Source organism: Rhipicephalus microplus, chromosome 5 (genome assembly GCF_043290135.1).
Source record: "Rhipicephalus microplus isolate Deutch F79 chromosome 5, USDA_Rmic, whole genome shotgun sequence".
In the NCBI taxonomy this organism is placed as follows: domain Eukaryota; kingdom Metazoa; phylum Arthropoda; class Arachnida; order Ixodida; family Ixodidae; genus Rhipicephalus; species Rhipicephalus microplus.
Window position 1 is genome coordinate 41,036,155 of NC_134704.1, and position 18,518 is coordinate 41,054,672.

General features: G+C 43.9%; 2 protein-coding genes across 2 annotated transcripts in view; both read left to right on the forward strand.

Moving 5' to 3' along the window:
- The window catches only part of LOC119174674 (nucleolar pre-ribosomal-associated protein 1), a 341,215-nt gene that overhangs the window by 142,539 nt on the left and 180,158 nt on the right, over positions 1 to 18,518 (forward strand). The window lies entirely within an intron of this gene.
- The window catches only part of Lerp (lysosomal enzyme receptor protein), a 91,530-nt gene that overhangs the window by 59,111 nt on the left and 13,901 nt on the right, over positions 1 to 18,518 (forward strand). Inside the window, exons 24-34 of the mRNA XM_037425690.2 lie at positions 390 to 549; positions 1,896 to 2,022; positions 3,453 to 3,575; positions 3,788 to 4,065; positions 4,724 to 4,930; positions 8,663 to 8,809; positions 12,617 to 12,805; positions 13,699 to 13,900; positions 14,145 to 14,221; positions 15,173 to 15,330; positions 17,563 to 17,714. Of these exons, the coding sequence (XP_037281587.2) occupies positions 390 to 549; positions 1,896 to 2,022; positions 3,453 to 3,575; positions 3,788 to 4,065; positions 4,724 to 4,930; positions 8,663 to 8,809; positions 12,617 to 12,805; positions 13,699 to 13,900; positions 14,145 to 14,221; positions 15,173 to 15,330; positions 17,563 to 17,714 (1,820 nt within the window). The remainder of the gene's footprint in view (positions 1 to 389; positions 550 to 1,895; positions 2,023 to 3,452; positions 3,576 to 3,787; positions 4,066 to 4,723; positions 4,931 to 8,662; positions 8,810 to 12,616; positions 12,806 to 13,698; positions 13,901 to 14,144; positions 14,222 to 15,172; positions 15,331 to 17,562; positions 17,715 to 18,518) is intronic.

Genomic DNA, 18,518 nt, shown 5'->3' on the forward strand with positions numbered 1-18,518 from the left:
GGTGTATCACAGGTACCTCATTTCTCCGCAGAATGGCAAACAATGACATAGTGTATGTTTTTCCACATTATAAAACACAAAAATTTATAGTGTAGTGGGTACCTCACCGGTTTACTTGTATTCCCAACCTGAAAAAAGTTAATTTTTGGCGTAGTGGGTATTTTGCAAGTGTTCATTTATGAAAGTGGGTATTTTGAAAGTGTTACTGTTTATTTCTGGTGTTTTCAGCAGTTATGCAGTGTGCGTTGCTGGAAATACTTAAATCATTTATTGCATATTTTCTACAGGAACTGTCGAACAAGGAAGGGTTAGGGGTCTGTTCTATTGCACTTGTGTTTAAAATAAAGGCTGCGTGGCATTAGTGACATTGCCGCCTCCTTTGCTTCCAGCACCCAGAACATAGGCCAGGTTCAACAACCTCCAGTTTTTGAAGACGGCATCGTCAAAATCAAGTACACTTCGGGTGACATCTGTCATACGAGGAGCTCACGCAGCCAGCCAGTTCGTATGCAGACAGTGATTGAATTTGAGTGTGACAAGAGCATCAAGGTATGTATGTATGTATGTATGTATGTATGTACGTATGTATGTATATAATTCTTTTTTTAAATTATTTATTCACCTTGACCACATCAGCTGTAAGCTGTTTGGGGAATCGCCTAAGCCTGTGAGGAAGCAGCATATAGTGTGCTCTTTATTCACATTTTTGCAATGGCAGGGATATTTAGAAATATATTTACGTTTTTCCCTGTTTATAGAAAGCGGGCAATAGTTTCACAATGGCAAACAGTCGCCTAGCTATCTTTTACACAAGTGTCTTTTGGGCCAGTGCATTTTCACAGGTGAATTTTATGCTGTTACTTATGTGTCATTTTTAGACAGTCGCAAAATGGGTCTCGCTAGAGCTATTTCTGTCTGCTGGGAAGACCTGTGGCAGTTAAGATATAGCAGACGCTCGATAACTCATTGATAGTCTAGTGGCTAAGGCACTCGGCTGCTGACCCGCAGCGCGTGGGATCGAAACTCTGCTGCGGCAGCTGCATTTTAAATGGAGGCGAAAATGCTGTAGGACCATGTGTCCAGATTTGAGTACACCTAAAGAACCCCAGGTGGTTGAAATTTCCGTAGCCCTCTACTACGGCGTCTCTCATGATCATATGGTGGTTTTTGGGCGACGTTAAACCCCACATATCAATCAAATCAATGAATCGATCAATAATTAATTGATATTTTGAACTTTCAGTGAATGTAAACAATAGTTAATTTTAGATTTGCCCACCTTGTTTTTTATGCAATTTAAATCATAGCACTTAATCCAAACTGCCCCGCTGCACAAATTTGATTATTTAAGTCTTTGCTTGTGTAGCCTAGAAATACCTGCTGCCTTTGTTGCTCCTAGCTAAACGTTTGCATTATTGATTCACTAACAGTGTCAGATAAAGCACATTTTCTGCCTACAAGAAAGCCAAACTGCACATGCTGATTGCTTGCTGACTTGAGGGGGAAACAACAAAAGTCTGCCTTTAGCCACAGGCTGCCGAATGTCACTTCTGCGGCTGTACGCTAGTGCCATGAGAGAAAGTGTCCCACACATGGGACGGGGCCATCAATTGTTAAGAATGCAACAGATTTTGTCCCTTAATTATGCACGTGTTGCATAACAGCGAGTACCAGTTTGATCACTAATGCCTTGAAACTTCGCTGTCAGTCACGCAAAGTGACCTGTGAAGCTGTTTTGGCACTGAGAAACTAAACACCACGATGCTAGTTGGTATGTTGCCTTGAATTATATTTGAGAACTTCTGATGTAATTCAAACAAAATCCTGAAGACCCCTCAAGTTCGAATTATCGAGTGTCCTTTGTAGTTGTACTGAAGATGTACCAAATCCTTCAGGCTGGATACCCAATCTTGCTGCGGGAGGAAAGGTGCACATACTACTTCCAGTGGCGCACTGCCTACGCCTGTCCAATGACGGAGGATGCCGTGTACGATGACTGCAAAGTGCTTCATCCTCTCACCAGTAAGTGGTGCCAGACTGCTGCGTCATCTGATTAAACGAGCTTCTTGCCATGCCCACATAGGTGTAACCAGGAGTGTAGGCCCTGGGGTTGGGCTTGTGGTCGTGCTTTTTATTGGCTTCACTGGTCATGTTCAACCAAATCTTTATTTCCATAAACAGTCATGAAAGTGGTTGGTTGTTTGAACCCATAACACCAGTGCATCTCATTGCATTAGTGCCTTATGTGCTATCGCACGTAGATATAGTGTCTGCGGTACCTCTCCTGACTGGGCATTCGTTTTGTAGGTGGGCTTATCGCAGCAGTGATTCAGAGGGAAAGAAGCGGATATGGTCTTAGCTTGAAATAGCTTGGAAAGGAAGCAGTTTGGTAGTGGCACAGGTAGTGGCACGTGCTAATGTCTTAACCAGGAGGTGTAAATGATCGCGCCTTCGCAAGTGGTGTTAACGTGCTTAAAGCAAAGTGTTCACTTTCATGCCCTTTTGTATGCTCACTTGCACTCTAAATTCTGCCTGCACCGGGAAACGGGCCTGTATCCTCACATGACCTCTTTTGCAGATTGGCAAAATATCGCTTTCAGTGTAAACGACAAGTTAATTAGGGAAAGGTGGGCAAGCAATCACTTCAGTTACCACATGCAAGATTCAATGTTTGCAAAGAGTGACACTGTTTTCAAAAGTAATAACTTCAGAATGTGGTCCTAGTGGTGTCTCAGTGGGGTAAAAGTGTAGTAGTGATGGTGGTGGTGGTAGTGGTAGTTCCATAGAACCTGCCAAAAATCTTAAGTGTCCAGCGATTCTGAAAGTTCGTGGATCGTTTTTTTTGTCGCTTGGTTTTAATTTCTTTATTATAGGTTACTGCAGGGCTAACACTGCTGTAAACTCTTAGGTTCATAACTGCGTAATACATTGGTAAATTTGAAGTGATCAAGTTGCCATGTGAAAGCCAGAGTGACCGTGTGTTCTGAGAAATCTACTAGTTAAATTTTATTTTCTTTGGTGCGGCTCTTAAATTCAAGGGGAAGTATATATTTGTTTTTTTTCCCACATGAGCATTATTTTGCAAAGGAAGTACTAAAACTTCGTAGTAGAATGATTTGTACATTGTGTGGTATTTTTATATTGCCTATCATTCCAGTTTCTTGAGAAACCCTCACTGGTATGTTAGTCCTTTTTTTTTAATAATTTCCTTTAAAGTACCACCTTGCTTTTGTGCAGACTGCTTTTTCACTGCACATGTGCGACAGTCTTGGCAGTGTCGCACGTGCCCAGGGGCTCACTTTACAAAGACATAAGTCTATTGGTAACATTTTGCCATATGCCAAACGATTCTGTACAGGCAGCTACTACCTGTAAATTATTTGCATAATTTTCTGTTCATTCAAAATTTTGCTCGTTTAATAAGCCTCCTCTTTTTGTTTTTCTCCATCCAGATGAAGAATTCGACATGTCTGCACTGCGTAGTGTGTTTCCTGTTAATGTTTCTCAGGACGGATACACTTACTTCCTGAATGTTTGCGGGTCTTTGCCAGCAGACCTCTGTGGAAAAAGAGCGGGTAAGTGTTGAAAATTCTATTAGTGTTCTTAAATTATAGCTCTGTGTCAGGACAGACAGTTACTGTCAATCTCTTGCTGTTTTGAATTTTGTAGTTAACGCAAACAAGTGCTGCACTGGTGGTCATTAGTGCAGCAGTTTGGCGTGTTCCTCGGACAAACCGGATGTTGATAAGTGTTCCTCTTTTTTTTTTTGTACGCGTTTTTCCACCAGGCTTGTGTGCCATGGACAATAAAACGGGCAAGGTTGTCAACTTGGGGCTGGCCAGCAATCAGATTCACTTGATGCACGACGGAGTGATGTACCTGAAGTACGACGAGGGCGACTGGTGCCCCAATGCTCTCTTGCAACCTTACACAAGGCGAAGCACCATGATCCAGTTCGTGTGCGCATCGGCCGGCCGCTCCCACCTGGGTCCACAGTTGCTTCACGTGGACAGCAACTGTGCCTACTACTTCGTGTGGTACACTGAGCGCGCATGTCGTAGGGTGGTGAGTGCGCACAATTTCTTAGCTTGAATTCGTAGTGCTGCAGCAAACATGGCCAACAATGCCAGGACAAGTCACGAAGAAAAAGTGTTTACTTGTGTGAAAGGTGTAGTTTCGCACAGTCTAAAACGGCAGCCTTTCTGTTTCAAAGTTTGTTTGAGGTTGATGGCATCATTATTTTGTAACAAATAGACGCTCTTGTGGTCAAAGTTTAAAGAACTTTTTACCATTTACTGAAAATGATATAGAACCTACGAAGTTGAAAACCCATGTGACATCCAATATCAGACGCCATTCTGGGAATATAGTTGGAATTTTCGAGATGTGTCAAGATTTGGATTTCAGCCTCTTCCAGCCTGTGGTAATGCTGCAGTGGATCTCTTGTGGCCCCATACGTTTATTTCCGTGCAGCTTGTACATCTCTAAAGTCTCGGCAGACACTTTTCAGAGCTAAAAGCAGCAAAATTACGCAACTGCCAGTTATGCTTTCCTGCCACGATTTTTTGCATAGTGAACACTAGTAATTTCTTACCAACTTAGCATAAAGTTTTGCTGCTATTAGTATTCAATAACGTAACATAAACAGTTTCAAAAAAATTTTATGCATTCCTGCATTGCCACATGTAGGTATCACTTTATAAAGTGTAACATATTCTTGCAGCTGCACTGTGTTGTCGACGAAGGAAAGGAGCAGTATGACCTCTCGCCCCTTATCAAGTCTGCAGGCAGGCACACTGTGTTGAATTTGGTGGACCCTGGATACATATACTACATCAATGTCTGCCAGCCTGTTCACGCCGTAGCACCTTACCACATGCTTGCCAATGCTGGACTCATCAGGACATCCAAAACGACAGGCTCAGTTGAGGTATAGTCTTCAAGCCAACATGAAGCTACAGTAGAATCTTGATAATTTGAACTTCCATTTAATTCAAAGAAATCTTGAATTTTGTGTTGGGCCGCTATGTCTTCAGTATATTTCAAAGCCACCTGATTAAAACTGTCCCACTCTACTTACCGTATTTACTCGTGTACTTAACGCACTCGCAAAATGAACGTACCCCCAACTTTAGTCGTCACAAATCTGGAGTTTTTTTTTTTCTCCCACATAATAAACGCACTCCTTACACTCATCTGCTGCAGTCCCGCTAACCAATACCTGGCGCCTCCTTGCCCATTAGTTCTTTTTTTTATTCTGTCGACCTCCTTTGGCCACCTCAGTACAGTGTTCAAGCTAGTTCACTATAACCTTTGCTCGCTCCCTCCCCCCCCCCCCCTTCTCCTCGCCTGCTGTCGCACGCTGTATTGTTCTTTTTATCTGCACATGGCACATCTGCAGTCTTTTACTATCCGTGCGTCACAGCGGGGTTCACAAATACTGCGAGTGTAGATATCGCAGCTGATAAGCACGCAGCGAGCGAAGGTCAAGAAACTGCCCTTGCCAACCGGTGGTCGCTTCCTGCAAATACAAAACTAAAACGCCCTCCCAGATGCCTGTGATTTTCGAACGATGACACCAGGGCTCTTTTGCCATTGCTGTCGTGAAGGGCCATTCATCACCATTGCATTGCAGGTTTCTGGAAAACCAGAAAAAATCGCTTGTCGCCCAGAAAAGGTCCTGACTATTTCCGCAACATGGTAGCACCCGAAATTCTCGCTTCGGTTGCAACTTGCTCTTCATGCTTGTTATCCGCGCGTATACTTCAAGTAACGCAAGATATAAGTGACCTTTTTTACAGTTTCTTCTCATGTGAACAGTGAGGCGGTGGCCGCAATTAGTCATTAGTATTTCGCCGATGACATTGCATTGCTGAGTAACTCGGGGGACGAATTGCAACTCATGATTACGGAGTTAGACAAGGAGAGCAGAAAGGTGTGTCTTAAAATTAATCTGTTATCGACTGCTTGTTTGGATGCTTCAGTGGTAGTTTGCTGCAACGTCAACAACGTCGTCGCAATCATCGTGCGTGGTTGCCACGAAGTTGGCAAAGTGCGTTGTAGCGTCCTAGTGCACGCTTCTGGGCACCCCTCGAGATCGCAGCAGATACCACTGTTGCAGATAGTGTGAGAAATGAAAGCCGCAAAAACGCTTCTATGGAGCTTGCTAAAGATAGCGCCTTCAACCACCAAAGATAAGCAGTGACTTGTTGGGTGAGTTGTTTCATTCTTAACGTAGCTTATGGCACGAAAAAATTGCTTGTCCTTCTCTCGTGTTTTTTTTTTCGCACCATAAGCTACGTTACCAAAAATGAGTGAAGTGCAACAAAGTTGTTTCCAAACAGCATTCTCGAATGTCAATTGCGAAACGCAATTTTGAGCAACCAATTTTTTTTGCATCACTGCATTTTTTGCTCATCCTAAAAAAGTATTAATAAAGTTTGCCCCACATAATAAATGCACCCCCAACTTTGTTCCAATTTTCGAGAAAAAAAGTGTGGTCATTACCCGAGTAAATACGGTATCCGGTTAATTCAAACCTTTTGCTTGTCCATGTCTATAATATCTGTTGCCTTCATTGCTTCTAGCTTAACAATCGCGTTTTTATGTGAATAAGTCTCAAAGCTGGTTATTCACCTACAAAATGGTCAAACTATGCAAACTGTGTTAGCCAATAATCGCATGCTGACTGAAGAAGTACATAAACAATGCCAGGGAGGTGTGCCAAACATTTCCAAACAATGTGCGACACACTTCCCAAAGTCGCTTTTGCCGCATGTCATCTGTGTCATGCTGAAAAACGTCCTAGAAATGGGGAGGGATTACAAGTCACGATGCACAGTACATTTCGTCTCTTACGCTCATGTGCAGGCATTGTAATACAGGTGCCAGTATTATTGCTTATGTCTAAGAACTTTACTAGCGATGTCTATGATATTTCCGTGGCACTGGGAAACAATAAACAACACAGCACTAATTATGTTCTCCTGTGTTATACGAGGTCAGTTAGAAAAATATCTGACCTTTGGCTAGAGACCGGCATAACTGGAGCATTGGAAACCTAATCACTCTCAAAGGAGTCTCTTTGGAAGGCCTCTTCCTGAATAGCTTAGCTCGGCTGTTGTTGCAACTATAATATCTTTTTGTATCTCGTACATTGGACAAACGGGCCATTGTTTTAATCAGTAACTTTGCGAAAATCATAATCGTCTAACAATGCAGCAACAAGGTGCTTCATTGCAACACATGCAGGTACACGCCAGAGTTCAGACACTGCAAAGCCATTGTAAGGTATTCAAGCATACACAGTCGTCTGATAGCTGAGGCTTTCGTGATTAAACTAAGGGGTGACATGTGTTAGTGAACCGTCCATAACACTATCTAAAGAGATAAACTATCTTTCATGTGCCTAAGTGCACTCTCCAAATTTAAATCTTGTCGAGTAACAGTCTCCACATATTGTGTCCTGAAGATTAGCTTGAAATTTCACTTAGCTTGTTAGCCCGCAGTCTTGTTTTCCACAGGTTCATATTTTAGCTGATCACGACAGTTTTCTTTTTAATTTTTCTTGTGCTGGAAGTAGCGAGGCAAGGGTGCTTCAGCTACCACTCAATAGTATCGCTAAAGTACATTGCCTAGTGGCTTTTAAGGGCCGTCGTTACCACGGATTTGCGGTGAAATCAGAATAGAGAATTGGCCAACTTCACCCAAAGTTTTCGAATTAACCGGACTTATGCCGCTTCAAATCATCTGCTCAAACTTGCATTGCAAAATACGGGACCGCAGAAAGACTTCATATCAAGCAGCATTTCGAAATAACAGTTCAAATTAATGAGGTTTTACTGTATAACAGACAAATGGGTATGAGACGGCTGTGCGCCTACCTTAAAATTGTTGTTGATAAGAAAATGTAACCCTCCATGGTGGTCTAGTAGCTAAGGCACCCGGCTGCTGACCCACAGGTCGCAGGATCGAATCTCTGCCGGGCGGCCGCATTTTCTTTGGAGGCAAAAATGCTTGAGAGCTGTACACAATAGGTACACAGTAGTTACACATTAGGTACAGACATTAAAGAACCCCATGTGGTCGAAATTTCTGGAGCCCTCCACTACAGTCTCTCTCATATACATATGGTGGTTTTGATTTGAGACGTTAAACCCCAACAATTATTATTATTATTAGCAAGAAAATGTGAATGTGGTACCCTGCTTGTTAGTCATTCTTGTACTTTATATGAGATGTCTGTCTGGCGCATCTCTTACCCAAGAGGTGCAACTGTAGTGAAATTTGGTAATTCTCATTTGTGAATGTCTATTTAATATAAAATTTAATTTCCCCATCGTTATGCAGCAGAGATGACTTGTACTAGAAGTGGACGTCTTTTTCCTTGCCGTGCCAGCAGTTTGGTTCTTACACTAACAGACCGCTTTGTGAGCGAGCAGGCTTCCTGTTGTTCCTGTTTCCCCCCTTAGCATGTATGGCACTCTGATGTATGATGGCCCACTCCTGTTTGTTGTTATGGCCTCCAAAATCTTGCATGTTACCTTGTCTTTATTTTGTGAAACCTAATGTCCTAAAATTGTTTGCTACACTGAAGTGTTTGTGAAAAGCGAGATCGCCTGTAGGAGTGCCTTCTTTATATTTGTGTCAAAATTTTTTTCAGAGCTTGGGAGAAGTATTCATGGAGCCTTTTAACGACTTTGAAGGGCGCGTCACGCTTCTCTACGTAAATGGATCTCAGTGTGCGTACAACTCGTCAATGTCTAACAGGGCACGAGTGATATTCGTGTGCGACCCGTCAACAACTGTGGTGAGAATTTTCGCTATTCGCACGAGCTCTGTACTTATTATTTCATTTGTGCTCCTTTGTGCATGTGATCGTGGCAGAAATAGCTATAGAGCTTCCAATTTAGTTAATTGTTGCAACCAGTAACTGAGGAAGAGGTGCCCATAAGCAGATGCTGCAAGATTCTGTTGTGGACTGTGAACCTGTATTAAGTTGAAAATCCCTTGTTACTGTTGCTGCGAAAAAGTAAAGTTTCTCTCAGTTACTCCCATACCAGTAATCGAAATGTCAGAGGCAGACGAAATGCTTGTACAGGTTTATATCCAAGGTAAGGAGATGACGATAGATATTTTTCTGCATTATACATATCACTACCGTATTTACTCGCATAATCCTCGCACTTTTTTTGCCGGAAAACCGATGCAAAGTTGGGGGGGTGCGAGAATTACGCGGGGAAAACATTCCACGAAAACGTACAGAGCGAAAAAGAAAACGAAGTGGCCGCAAATCGGGATTCTCACCCCAGCAATTAACAGCAAGCTTTAAGAAGTACTAATTGAAGCTTACCTCAACAGTAAAAGCAGAGGTTCAACACAAGACAATATATTTATTTGAGACACAAAAAGTGGAAGCAAATAGTCGAGAATTAGAACACCATACGCAAAGCTTGTGGACGTTGCGGGCGTAGCGATAACTTTTGTCGCTCAACAGGAGCCCTCAAGAGGTAAGCGTAGGACGTCAGTATTGGGCTGATGGCTATTTAACAGAATCGTCCGCAGTTTCCTTCTGAAGAAATAAAGTTTACCATTAATCTTAGTTTTAGGCACACGGCTGGCTCAACACGTCTTGGTGGCTTTCAGCTGCCGTCACCAGTAGCGAACACAAAACTCGTAGACTCCGAAGGGCCTACCAGCGGCCCTGTTGCCGTTGTTTTGTGCATGATCTACAGTCGAACCCAGGTATATCGAACTCTCCAAAAAACGTTTATCAGTTCGATATATGGCATAAATCGATATAGGTCCGGTATAGGTTTTGACACAAAGGCACATAACAAACTAGAAGAAAAGTACTTTATTAAAATGGTGGCTTACTTGCGTGCCCTACTGTGGACCAAAATAGTCCCGAATTTTTTTTCTGTCAACGGCTTCGCTGCCTGCGACAGCACGCACGCCTCCACGTTGTCCGAGTCGGAGCAGCTGAGGCCGCAACCTTTCACATTCAAGCAATAGCGCCGGACCAACACAAGTGCACTAATCACTTTGGAGGATGTAGGCAATGGGCCGTCGTCGATTTTCATATTGCTGTCGCTTTGGCTCGTGGTCAGCACGACGTCTGCAATGTAATCCTCATCCTGTAATTGGCCCATGATGGGGAGGTCATCGTCCGCACTGACGAACTCGTCGAATGTCGATCTGTTCATAGCACCCAGGAACTCTGCCAGCTCGTTCCAAACTTCGACAGAAACACTTGCGGTGTCTTCAGTGCTGTCAGAATTCGGGGTGTCATCACCAGGCATGCGAAGCCGGCATGCCTAAAGCAGTTCTGGATTGTCTCCTCCTTGACATCTGCCCACAATCTACTCAACATAGAAATAGCTCCAGCAAGTCGATCTTAAACTCCCTGCCGACACGAAGGTTCTGCAGCAGCCTCTCCACCAGGCGCTTCCGATAGCCGGCTTTCATTGCACGTATAACGCCTTGATCCAGTGGTTGCAGTTCAGTCGTAGTGTTCGGGGGCAAAAAACGCAGCTCGATATTGCTGAAGATCGTACTGCAAAGGTGCGATGAATAATTGTCCACAAGCAGGCACACCTTGTGATTTTCGCCTACCAAATTGCCATTCCACGACGATAGCCATCTGCTGAAAAGCTCCCCGGTCATCCACTCTTTTGAGTTTGCTCGGTAGGTAACTGGAAGCGACAGCGCATTTCGAAAACACCGCGGGGCCATGCTTTTCCTGATAACCAGAGATCGAAGCTTTTTCGATCCGTCTAAATTAGCTGCCAACAGCACGGGCACACGAGCTTTGTTTGCCTTGCCGCCGCTTGTCTTGTCGCCACGACACGCAAGTGTCTTGTTTGGCAACATTTGCCAAAATAGAGCGGTTTCATCCACATTGAAGATATCTTGGGGCTCTATATCTTGCTGTGATATCTCGCCAGTTTTCCTCGAGCCATTTTTCTACGCTGTCCAGGTCCGCCACTCTGCTTTCACCTGTAACAGCTTTGCCAACGATGTCGTGCTGTTCTTTGAACCGCTGAAGCCAGCCTGAACCACCTAGGAAATCATTCTTTCCAAGCAGAAAAGCAAGGTTCTTGGCTTTCTGCTCGATCATAGGGCCGGACACCGGGATTTTTCGCTACCGAACGTCCACAAACCACTTGTAAACGGCCGCTTCAACATCTTCATACACAGCAGCGTGCGCACGTCGGGCACCACGGGCACCTGGCTTTTTGTCCCTGATGTCCCTGACTTGGCCCTGATGTCTGCCTTGTTTTTCAGTATAGTACTCAAGGTGCTCCTTGGAATTTTGTACGCGGCGGCGACATCTGACTTATTTTCACCGCGCTCAACCAGATTGATGATTTCGAGTTTCGCGGCGAACGGCAAATTTCGCCTCTTTGCGCAAGCCATGATGACAGCGGGCCAATACAGTTCACAGAGCACAAACAGGCAACACCTCAGACCACGCTGAATCGGCAGCAGCAGGCACACAAGCATAAAGAAAGAAAAAATGGCGCTCACTTCTACCGCCTCTGCGCCTCTGAGAAAGCATGACGGCCTCTGATTGGCTGTAAGCGCTGAGAGCTGGCCAGGATCATTTCTTGGAGGGGGTGTTCGCCTGCGCACAACCGGGTCTAACCAACTTTTTCTAGGGTTGCGCCGGCAGTTTTCCCCGCCATCGTGAGGGAAAGCCAACTTGCTGGTGCACTTTTGAGGCACATGGAGTTTGATATATCAGTTGTCATTGCTATTTTCGTTCGATAAAACAGTAACTTTTGCTATATATTCTCAATGTAAACTTACCGTGTTTAGGAATTGTTCGATATACAGGATAATTTGATATAAACGGGTTCGTTATAGTTGGGCTCAACTCTATAACTTGCAACTTGAAAGCAGCCGTGTAGCTTTAGTATCGCCTTACAACGTGGCAAGATTACAGACACAGCATGCAAAACACGCCGCAACGCGCACTGGCCACTTCGGCTTGACTTGGATTGGATCGAATCTCTGTGCAATAGTACGTCTGATGGTTAAGAGATGGCGCCAGATGGCGTGCACTATCATCATCAGTGGTTGAAACGAGCAGACGGCATTTTTGCGGCATTTTTCGGGGGTGCAATAATTACTCGAGGAGAAAAAGAAATCGTATTTTTGTTCGGCGATGTGGGGGATGGGAGAATTATGTGAGTGCGAAGATTACATGAGTAAGTATGGTATTCACTTGCCTTTATTTACTTTTCTTTTTACATTAGCATTATTTTTAAATAACCCATACTTATTCTAGTAGCTGCAGCAGCGGCCACATTTTTGATGGAGGCGAGAATCTTTGAGGCCCGTGTGCTTAGATTTAGGTGCTCAATAAAGATCCCCAGCAGCTACTCAAAATTTTCGGAGCCCTCTACTATTGTGTCTCCCATAATATCGTGGTTTTAAACCTCGACAATTATTATTATTTAGTAGCCGTAACAGAGCAACATGGCCATTTTCAAACATGAAGCAATAGTGCCACAGTTAAAAGTTACTTGTAAAAATGACTGGCTAGCTATAACTCGGTACTAGTAAGAGTAATAATGTCTAGGCTGAATGTCTTTTTTTTATGCTATACTAGGAGGAGCCCACGTTGTTGGACATTGACAAAGAAAGCTGTGTGTACATCTTCGAGTGGAGGACTAACCTCGTGTGCCCAGAGATTAACAAGAAAGCCGTACCCACGGAGGAGTGTACCTTCAGTATTCCCCAGCACGGACTTAGTTTCGACCTGTCTGCCCTGAAGCCCGCCACCGGCTCTTCGTTTGAGGCACGTAACGAGAAACGCAGGAAAATGCCTCATTCGCCATCTGCTGTCGCCTCTTAAAGTACTCAAGATAACGACAAATTGGGCTACTTCGTGGCTGTCCATTGTTTATTAATGGTTTTCATTTATGTTTATTAACACTCTGTGCAAGAAGAAAGCAGGGTTAGTTTGTATTTCAGAACACAAAGGAGTGCTCACTCAGCCTTTTTGATGAAAATTTTAAATTGCATGAAGCATGCAAAACTGCTGGAATAGAACTAAATCTGTTCAATCCTTTGTGTTTCATACTTTGTGATGAAGCTTTGAGGGTACAGAATATTAGCTTTCGCACATTGCTTATTTTCGAAAGTTATCCCACATTCTTTACTTGTGCGAGTTATTGTTAGACGAAGCTCCAAGCTCCGTAAACCTTGTTAAAAATAATTGTACGAGGAAATACAGGAGAATATTTAATAACGTATGACACTTGCTTTTATGAATTACCTGTTAAGTTAATGAACCGTGACATTCTGAGACAGTGCCTCATTCTGTTCCCATGAAGGCTCAGCTGGAGAACAATGCATGCAGACGTACTTGCATTGTCTTTGCGCGTCCAACATTTTACTTTTAATAAATGTCATCTTGCAAGAAATTTTTATGAAATGTCTGGTCTACAACTAAGAAAATATGATGCGAATACAAATTTGAGGATTAAAACAATGAAACTTTGGTGCCATGGAGATGTATTGGCCCTAGAAACTTTTCTAGAGACGAAAATAAACAAACAATCGCTGACAATAGTTTAACAGCAGCCTACTGCCCGGCTGTTGTTGATTGAAACATTCTCCTGCTTTGTTTCAGTTCAGGATTAACCTTGTTTTGGTGTACCAATTAAACGTGCTCATTTTTTTATACAGGTGCCCGACCAAGATGGCAAGGGAAAATTCACACTGGACATATGTGGCAAAGGGACGCTTGCCAGTTCTGACTGCGACGGTGGCTCAGTGTGCTATGTCTCTGCTAACGAAAAGAGAAGCTATGGAACACTGAGCTCATTCACTTACATGCAGGGTGGTCTTAAGGTCATGTACACCAATGGAAGCGCATGCAATGAAAGTGGTGAGCCGCATATCTTAATATGCACCCGACTCGGTAGGTTACTCGATTAACTGATGGGCAGTAGTGTCTTTGCATTGTACTCTCTGGGAATATTGGCAATTATGTGACTAAGTGGGAGGTATTGGCAGCATTGTAACTGAAATTAAAGAATTTGAGCGGACAATTTAATACATTGGGCAAATGAACTTTTATCGCTTTTCACTGGGTGTTCAGTGACATTTACTTTCTTTTCTATTTTTTCTAGAAGCAACAGTGCACTCTGCTGCAGTGAACTTTCAGTGCGATGACAATGCTGGCATTGGCACACCTGTATTGGAGCATGTAAGAACGCACTACCATATTTATTTCCACACCTGAAGGGTTCGTTGGGCGAGGGCAGAGAGTTAGTTAGCTTTTCAGCCTTTATTCTGTTGTTGAAGATTTCGTGTGATCATTTGACACACGCAAGAACACCATCAGGCAATCAGTGGCTGTAACGTTGCACTGTGTAGCCAGATGTGGTGTGTGCGATTTTGCAGTGACATGCAAAGTGGCCGAGTGGAATGAAGTCTTTTTTTTTGTCTCCCGAGTGACTGTTAAATATCCGAAACTGAAGAATGTAAAATGCAGCATGCTTGTCCCGTATAACCGGTGGGGCTGTAATGGGGTGTTCAGAATCCCAAAACTCGGTTGAACCGATTGCACACATTTGTCAAAACGTCATGGCATTGTGGATTTCCTGCATCATGACTTACTGTATATGTAGATTCATACATATGTAGGGCAGTGTGAATATTAGTTTGCTTTAAATTAAAATTAACATAAACATCAATTAGTGTCGAATATTTTTGAAGCAAAGTTGAATAGTAGCACAGTTTTATTGCTGTGGAGTGCGAGTTGTAAGTGGCAAAATAGTTTGTTTTAAAATTTGCCTTGCTTACATAACATAAACGTGCGTAACATGCTTCTATATTTAAAAAGAAAATTGATTGGAGTACAGCTGCAGTGCAAATTTTACCTGTATAGGCAGCTTCACAGCATGTCGACCCCATGCATCTGAGACATATTTTAGTGAACCTGATTGTCTGTTAGTTTGTTTTAAATACTTTAATGTCTTGAGAACTTTCCATTCATGTCGAAGTAAATTTGCACACTTCTGTATTTGTTCTTATATTCGAAGCTCTTAAATACTTGAACAGGCATAGTGGTTATTGCATATATCAAGAGCAATGCGTGTGATTATTGCTTGGAAAATGAATGCAATTAGCCTCGTAACATATTCTTCTGTGACAGATGCATGCATGCTACTCGTCTTTCGTCTGGAAAACAAACTTGCTGTGCGTGCCAGACCACAGGCAGTGTGTGCTCACCTCTGGCGATAACACGTATGACTTCGGACTTTTGGCATCTGTGAGCCACGTCAGAAACGTGACAGATCCTGAAGGAAACATGTAAGTGCTGCTGCTGTTCTCAAGGCAGTAACTGCCTGACTGAACTTCCCGTCTGGCTGTGAGCTTTGTTGAGCATGCCTCTTACAGCTAAAGTTATAAAAACGCAACACAACTGCTTATCTTGGTGGCAATAGCTGTCCTCTGCCGCAGCTGGTGTCGTGAAATGCGAAAGAGTTGACCTGGTTCGTAGGGGAGTTAAACACAGGTTCTCTTTGTGGCAGTTGAGTATTGTATTGCTGAGCCACAGCAGTGCTTGAAGGTCCTTCGCAAGGAGGTCCTATACAGGTGCCATGCTGGGCAAGTAGTCACGTTAACATAACATATAGAGTAGACACTCAGTAAACGGAAATTTGTTAAACGGAACTATTGCCTCTGCAATGCTTTGTTTCGGGCTTGCATTCTGCACCCATGTTCACCTCTAAGTAAATGGAACTCCCGTTAGATTGAACATATTTTCCCGGTTCCTTCAGGTTCCGTTTACAGAGTCTACCGTATAGCATCAAAGAAAAGTAAATATGACAACCGGGTGTCGAGCAGTGCAAATTGCCAACGGATCGGGTCACGGAGTGTGCTTGTAGTAGTATACCCAAGATAACAAAAAACAATTGACTGGCGTGTTTCTTTTGGGTGCTAGTTTGACAAAGCAGCATGCAGATGGTAGTTTGTTGTGAGTGCGTTGCTGTATGTTTGCTCGCTGTTTGACGATTAAATGCTGGACTACCGTAATTACTCGAATCTAACGCACACCTTTTTTCCGGTTAAGTGAGTTCATAAATTGCATGCGCGTTAGAATTGAATACTAAAAAAAAAATGAATACGGTCATTCTATTGTCATCGGCATTCCAAAATGGCCACCCCCTACGTGCGTGGGCATGGCGCGTCGGCCATTTCTGCCTATGGGTTTCGCATGTGCAGCACTTCGTACGTGTGCTGAGGAGTTCGTCATCTTGGTGTGCATTAGCATCGACGGCATGGAAGGGCCAACTCCAAAAACTCAACGAGGGCACCACGATGCCGCTTTTAAAAGAAAAGTCACCGCGTGTGCCGAAACGGACATAAATCGGGCTGCATCGCGGTCGTTCGGAGTTCCCGAAACGTGCGTGCGGGACTGGCGGAAACAAAAGCAGAATATTGTCGACAGCAAAGATTCACGCAAAGGCTTCAGCGGACCACAGCAGGGTCGGTTTCCCCAAAATCAAAGAGCTGCTCGGCGAGTATGTAATTGAGCAGTGAGCGGCACAGCGGCCCGTGACGACAGAACTGCTCCAAGTGCAGGCTATGCAGTTAGCCTTAGAAAAAGGGCTAATGCGGAGCCAGTTTAAAGCGAGCAGATGCTGGCTAACTAACTTTATGAAGAGGAAAGGCTTTTCCCTCTGAAGGCGAACGGGCATACGCCAAAAGTTGCCGGAGGAGTACGAAGAAAAGCTTCAGTTTTCAGAGGTTCGTCCTAAACTTGCGGCACAACAACGGCTCCCTGCTTGGGCAAATCGGGAATGCCGATCAGACGCCTCTTTACTTCGACATGCCTGGCACCACAACCGTCGAGAAGGGGGCGAAGCAAGTTCGCGTGCTGACATCGGTCCACGGTAAAACTACAGTGACGGCAATGCTCTGTTACACATCAGATGCGCACAAGCTTCGCCCGTACCTCATATTTAAACGGAAGACGCTCGTGAAAGGAGTCTTTTTCCCGAGTGGTGTGATCGTGTGGGCCAACGAAAAAAATGGGTGCGCGTTGCAATCGATGTCTTACATTTTTTTTTTTTTTTCGTCGTGGAAACCCAGTGCGCGTTACAATCGAGGGCGCGGTAGAATCGAGTAAATACGGTAGTCCTTGGCTGCCCTCCTGAACTCTTTTCAGGACAATAGAAAGTTCAGGACTCCATTATTTACAATTGTTTGTGTAGGCTGCAAAAACTACACCTTAAAGCATAGGCGAGCACAGGGTTCTTCTTCAGGGAGGGGGGAATGGATCATTCTAGTGCCCCCTTTCCAATTATATCATGTATAGGGCTGACTTTGCCCCTCCCCCTCTTAGGCAACTAAAGTGGGGGGGGGGGGCAGCTGCTGCCTTGACCCCCCCCTCATGCATGTATGTCTGTGCCCCTTAGAGTGGGTTCATTGTGTGCTTAAGTAGGGTTTGCATGGCATGTTCTAATAGATCTCATAGAACCGAAGTTGTAACGAAGCTGTACCAATCCTACATGAACGTGCCTTTGTTCTTGTCTTCAGATATTGGCTCAACGTATGCAGTGACATGAGTGCAGACCACCAGAATGCTCAGTCATGTCCAAGCTCCGCAGCTGTCTGCATGCGTAAAAAGGACCGCAGCGGGCACGACTTCACCATTGGGAAAGCTCAATCACTGAAATTGTCTGCTATTGGTGAGCGGGGATTTGGCTCCATTCTCTTGTGTTGCTGTGGCATTGAAATTTTAGCTTATGCCATATACCGCACCTCAGGGAAAAGCTGTAAGACTTAGTAAAACGCTATGTTATAGAAAGTTCGTGTCAGTGCAAGTCGTTGATCAATAAACAGACCCAGATTATGGGGATGCAACTTGTGCAATGCGCATGACGCTACACTGTAAACAATTTTTCTTGTATTAGTAAGCTACCCTTTCACCATACCAAGCAAAATCGCCACTCTTGCTTTGAGAGCGTTTCATAGGCTAAAAAACGCTACATAAGTACAGTTGATTCCAGATATATTGAACTCGAAGTGGATTGTGAAATAGTTTGATATACCCAGAAATCGAAATACAGAATATGCGTAATTAAGGCCTAAATTAAAGAATTTCAGGCTTCAAATCGTGACAAGCGCTAAAATAACGATTCGAAAACAGTACAATGAAGAACAAGGTGCGAACAACAAGTTATCACACTTTATTTCACAACCGAATGGTCCGTCGACTTGCCTTACTTCTCGCGTGCTGTCGAGTTCCAATCATCCTCAATATCATTGAAGCTTTTCAAAATAAGCGAGTTCAGCTCTTTCGACCACAACAGCATTAATTGACGCAGAACTCCTATGCGAGTTTTATATCGCGGCAAAAGGTTGGTTAGTGGTGGCAGCAAAAGAGTTGACATATTATAATCGCACGGCTACCCTTCTGTGGCACTGGCGAAGGCAGCCATGATCTCGGCATCGATGCATTCAGAACCAGCTACATCATACGTACCAATGAA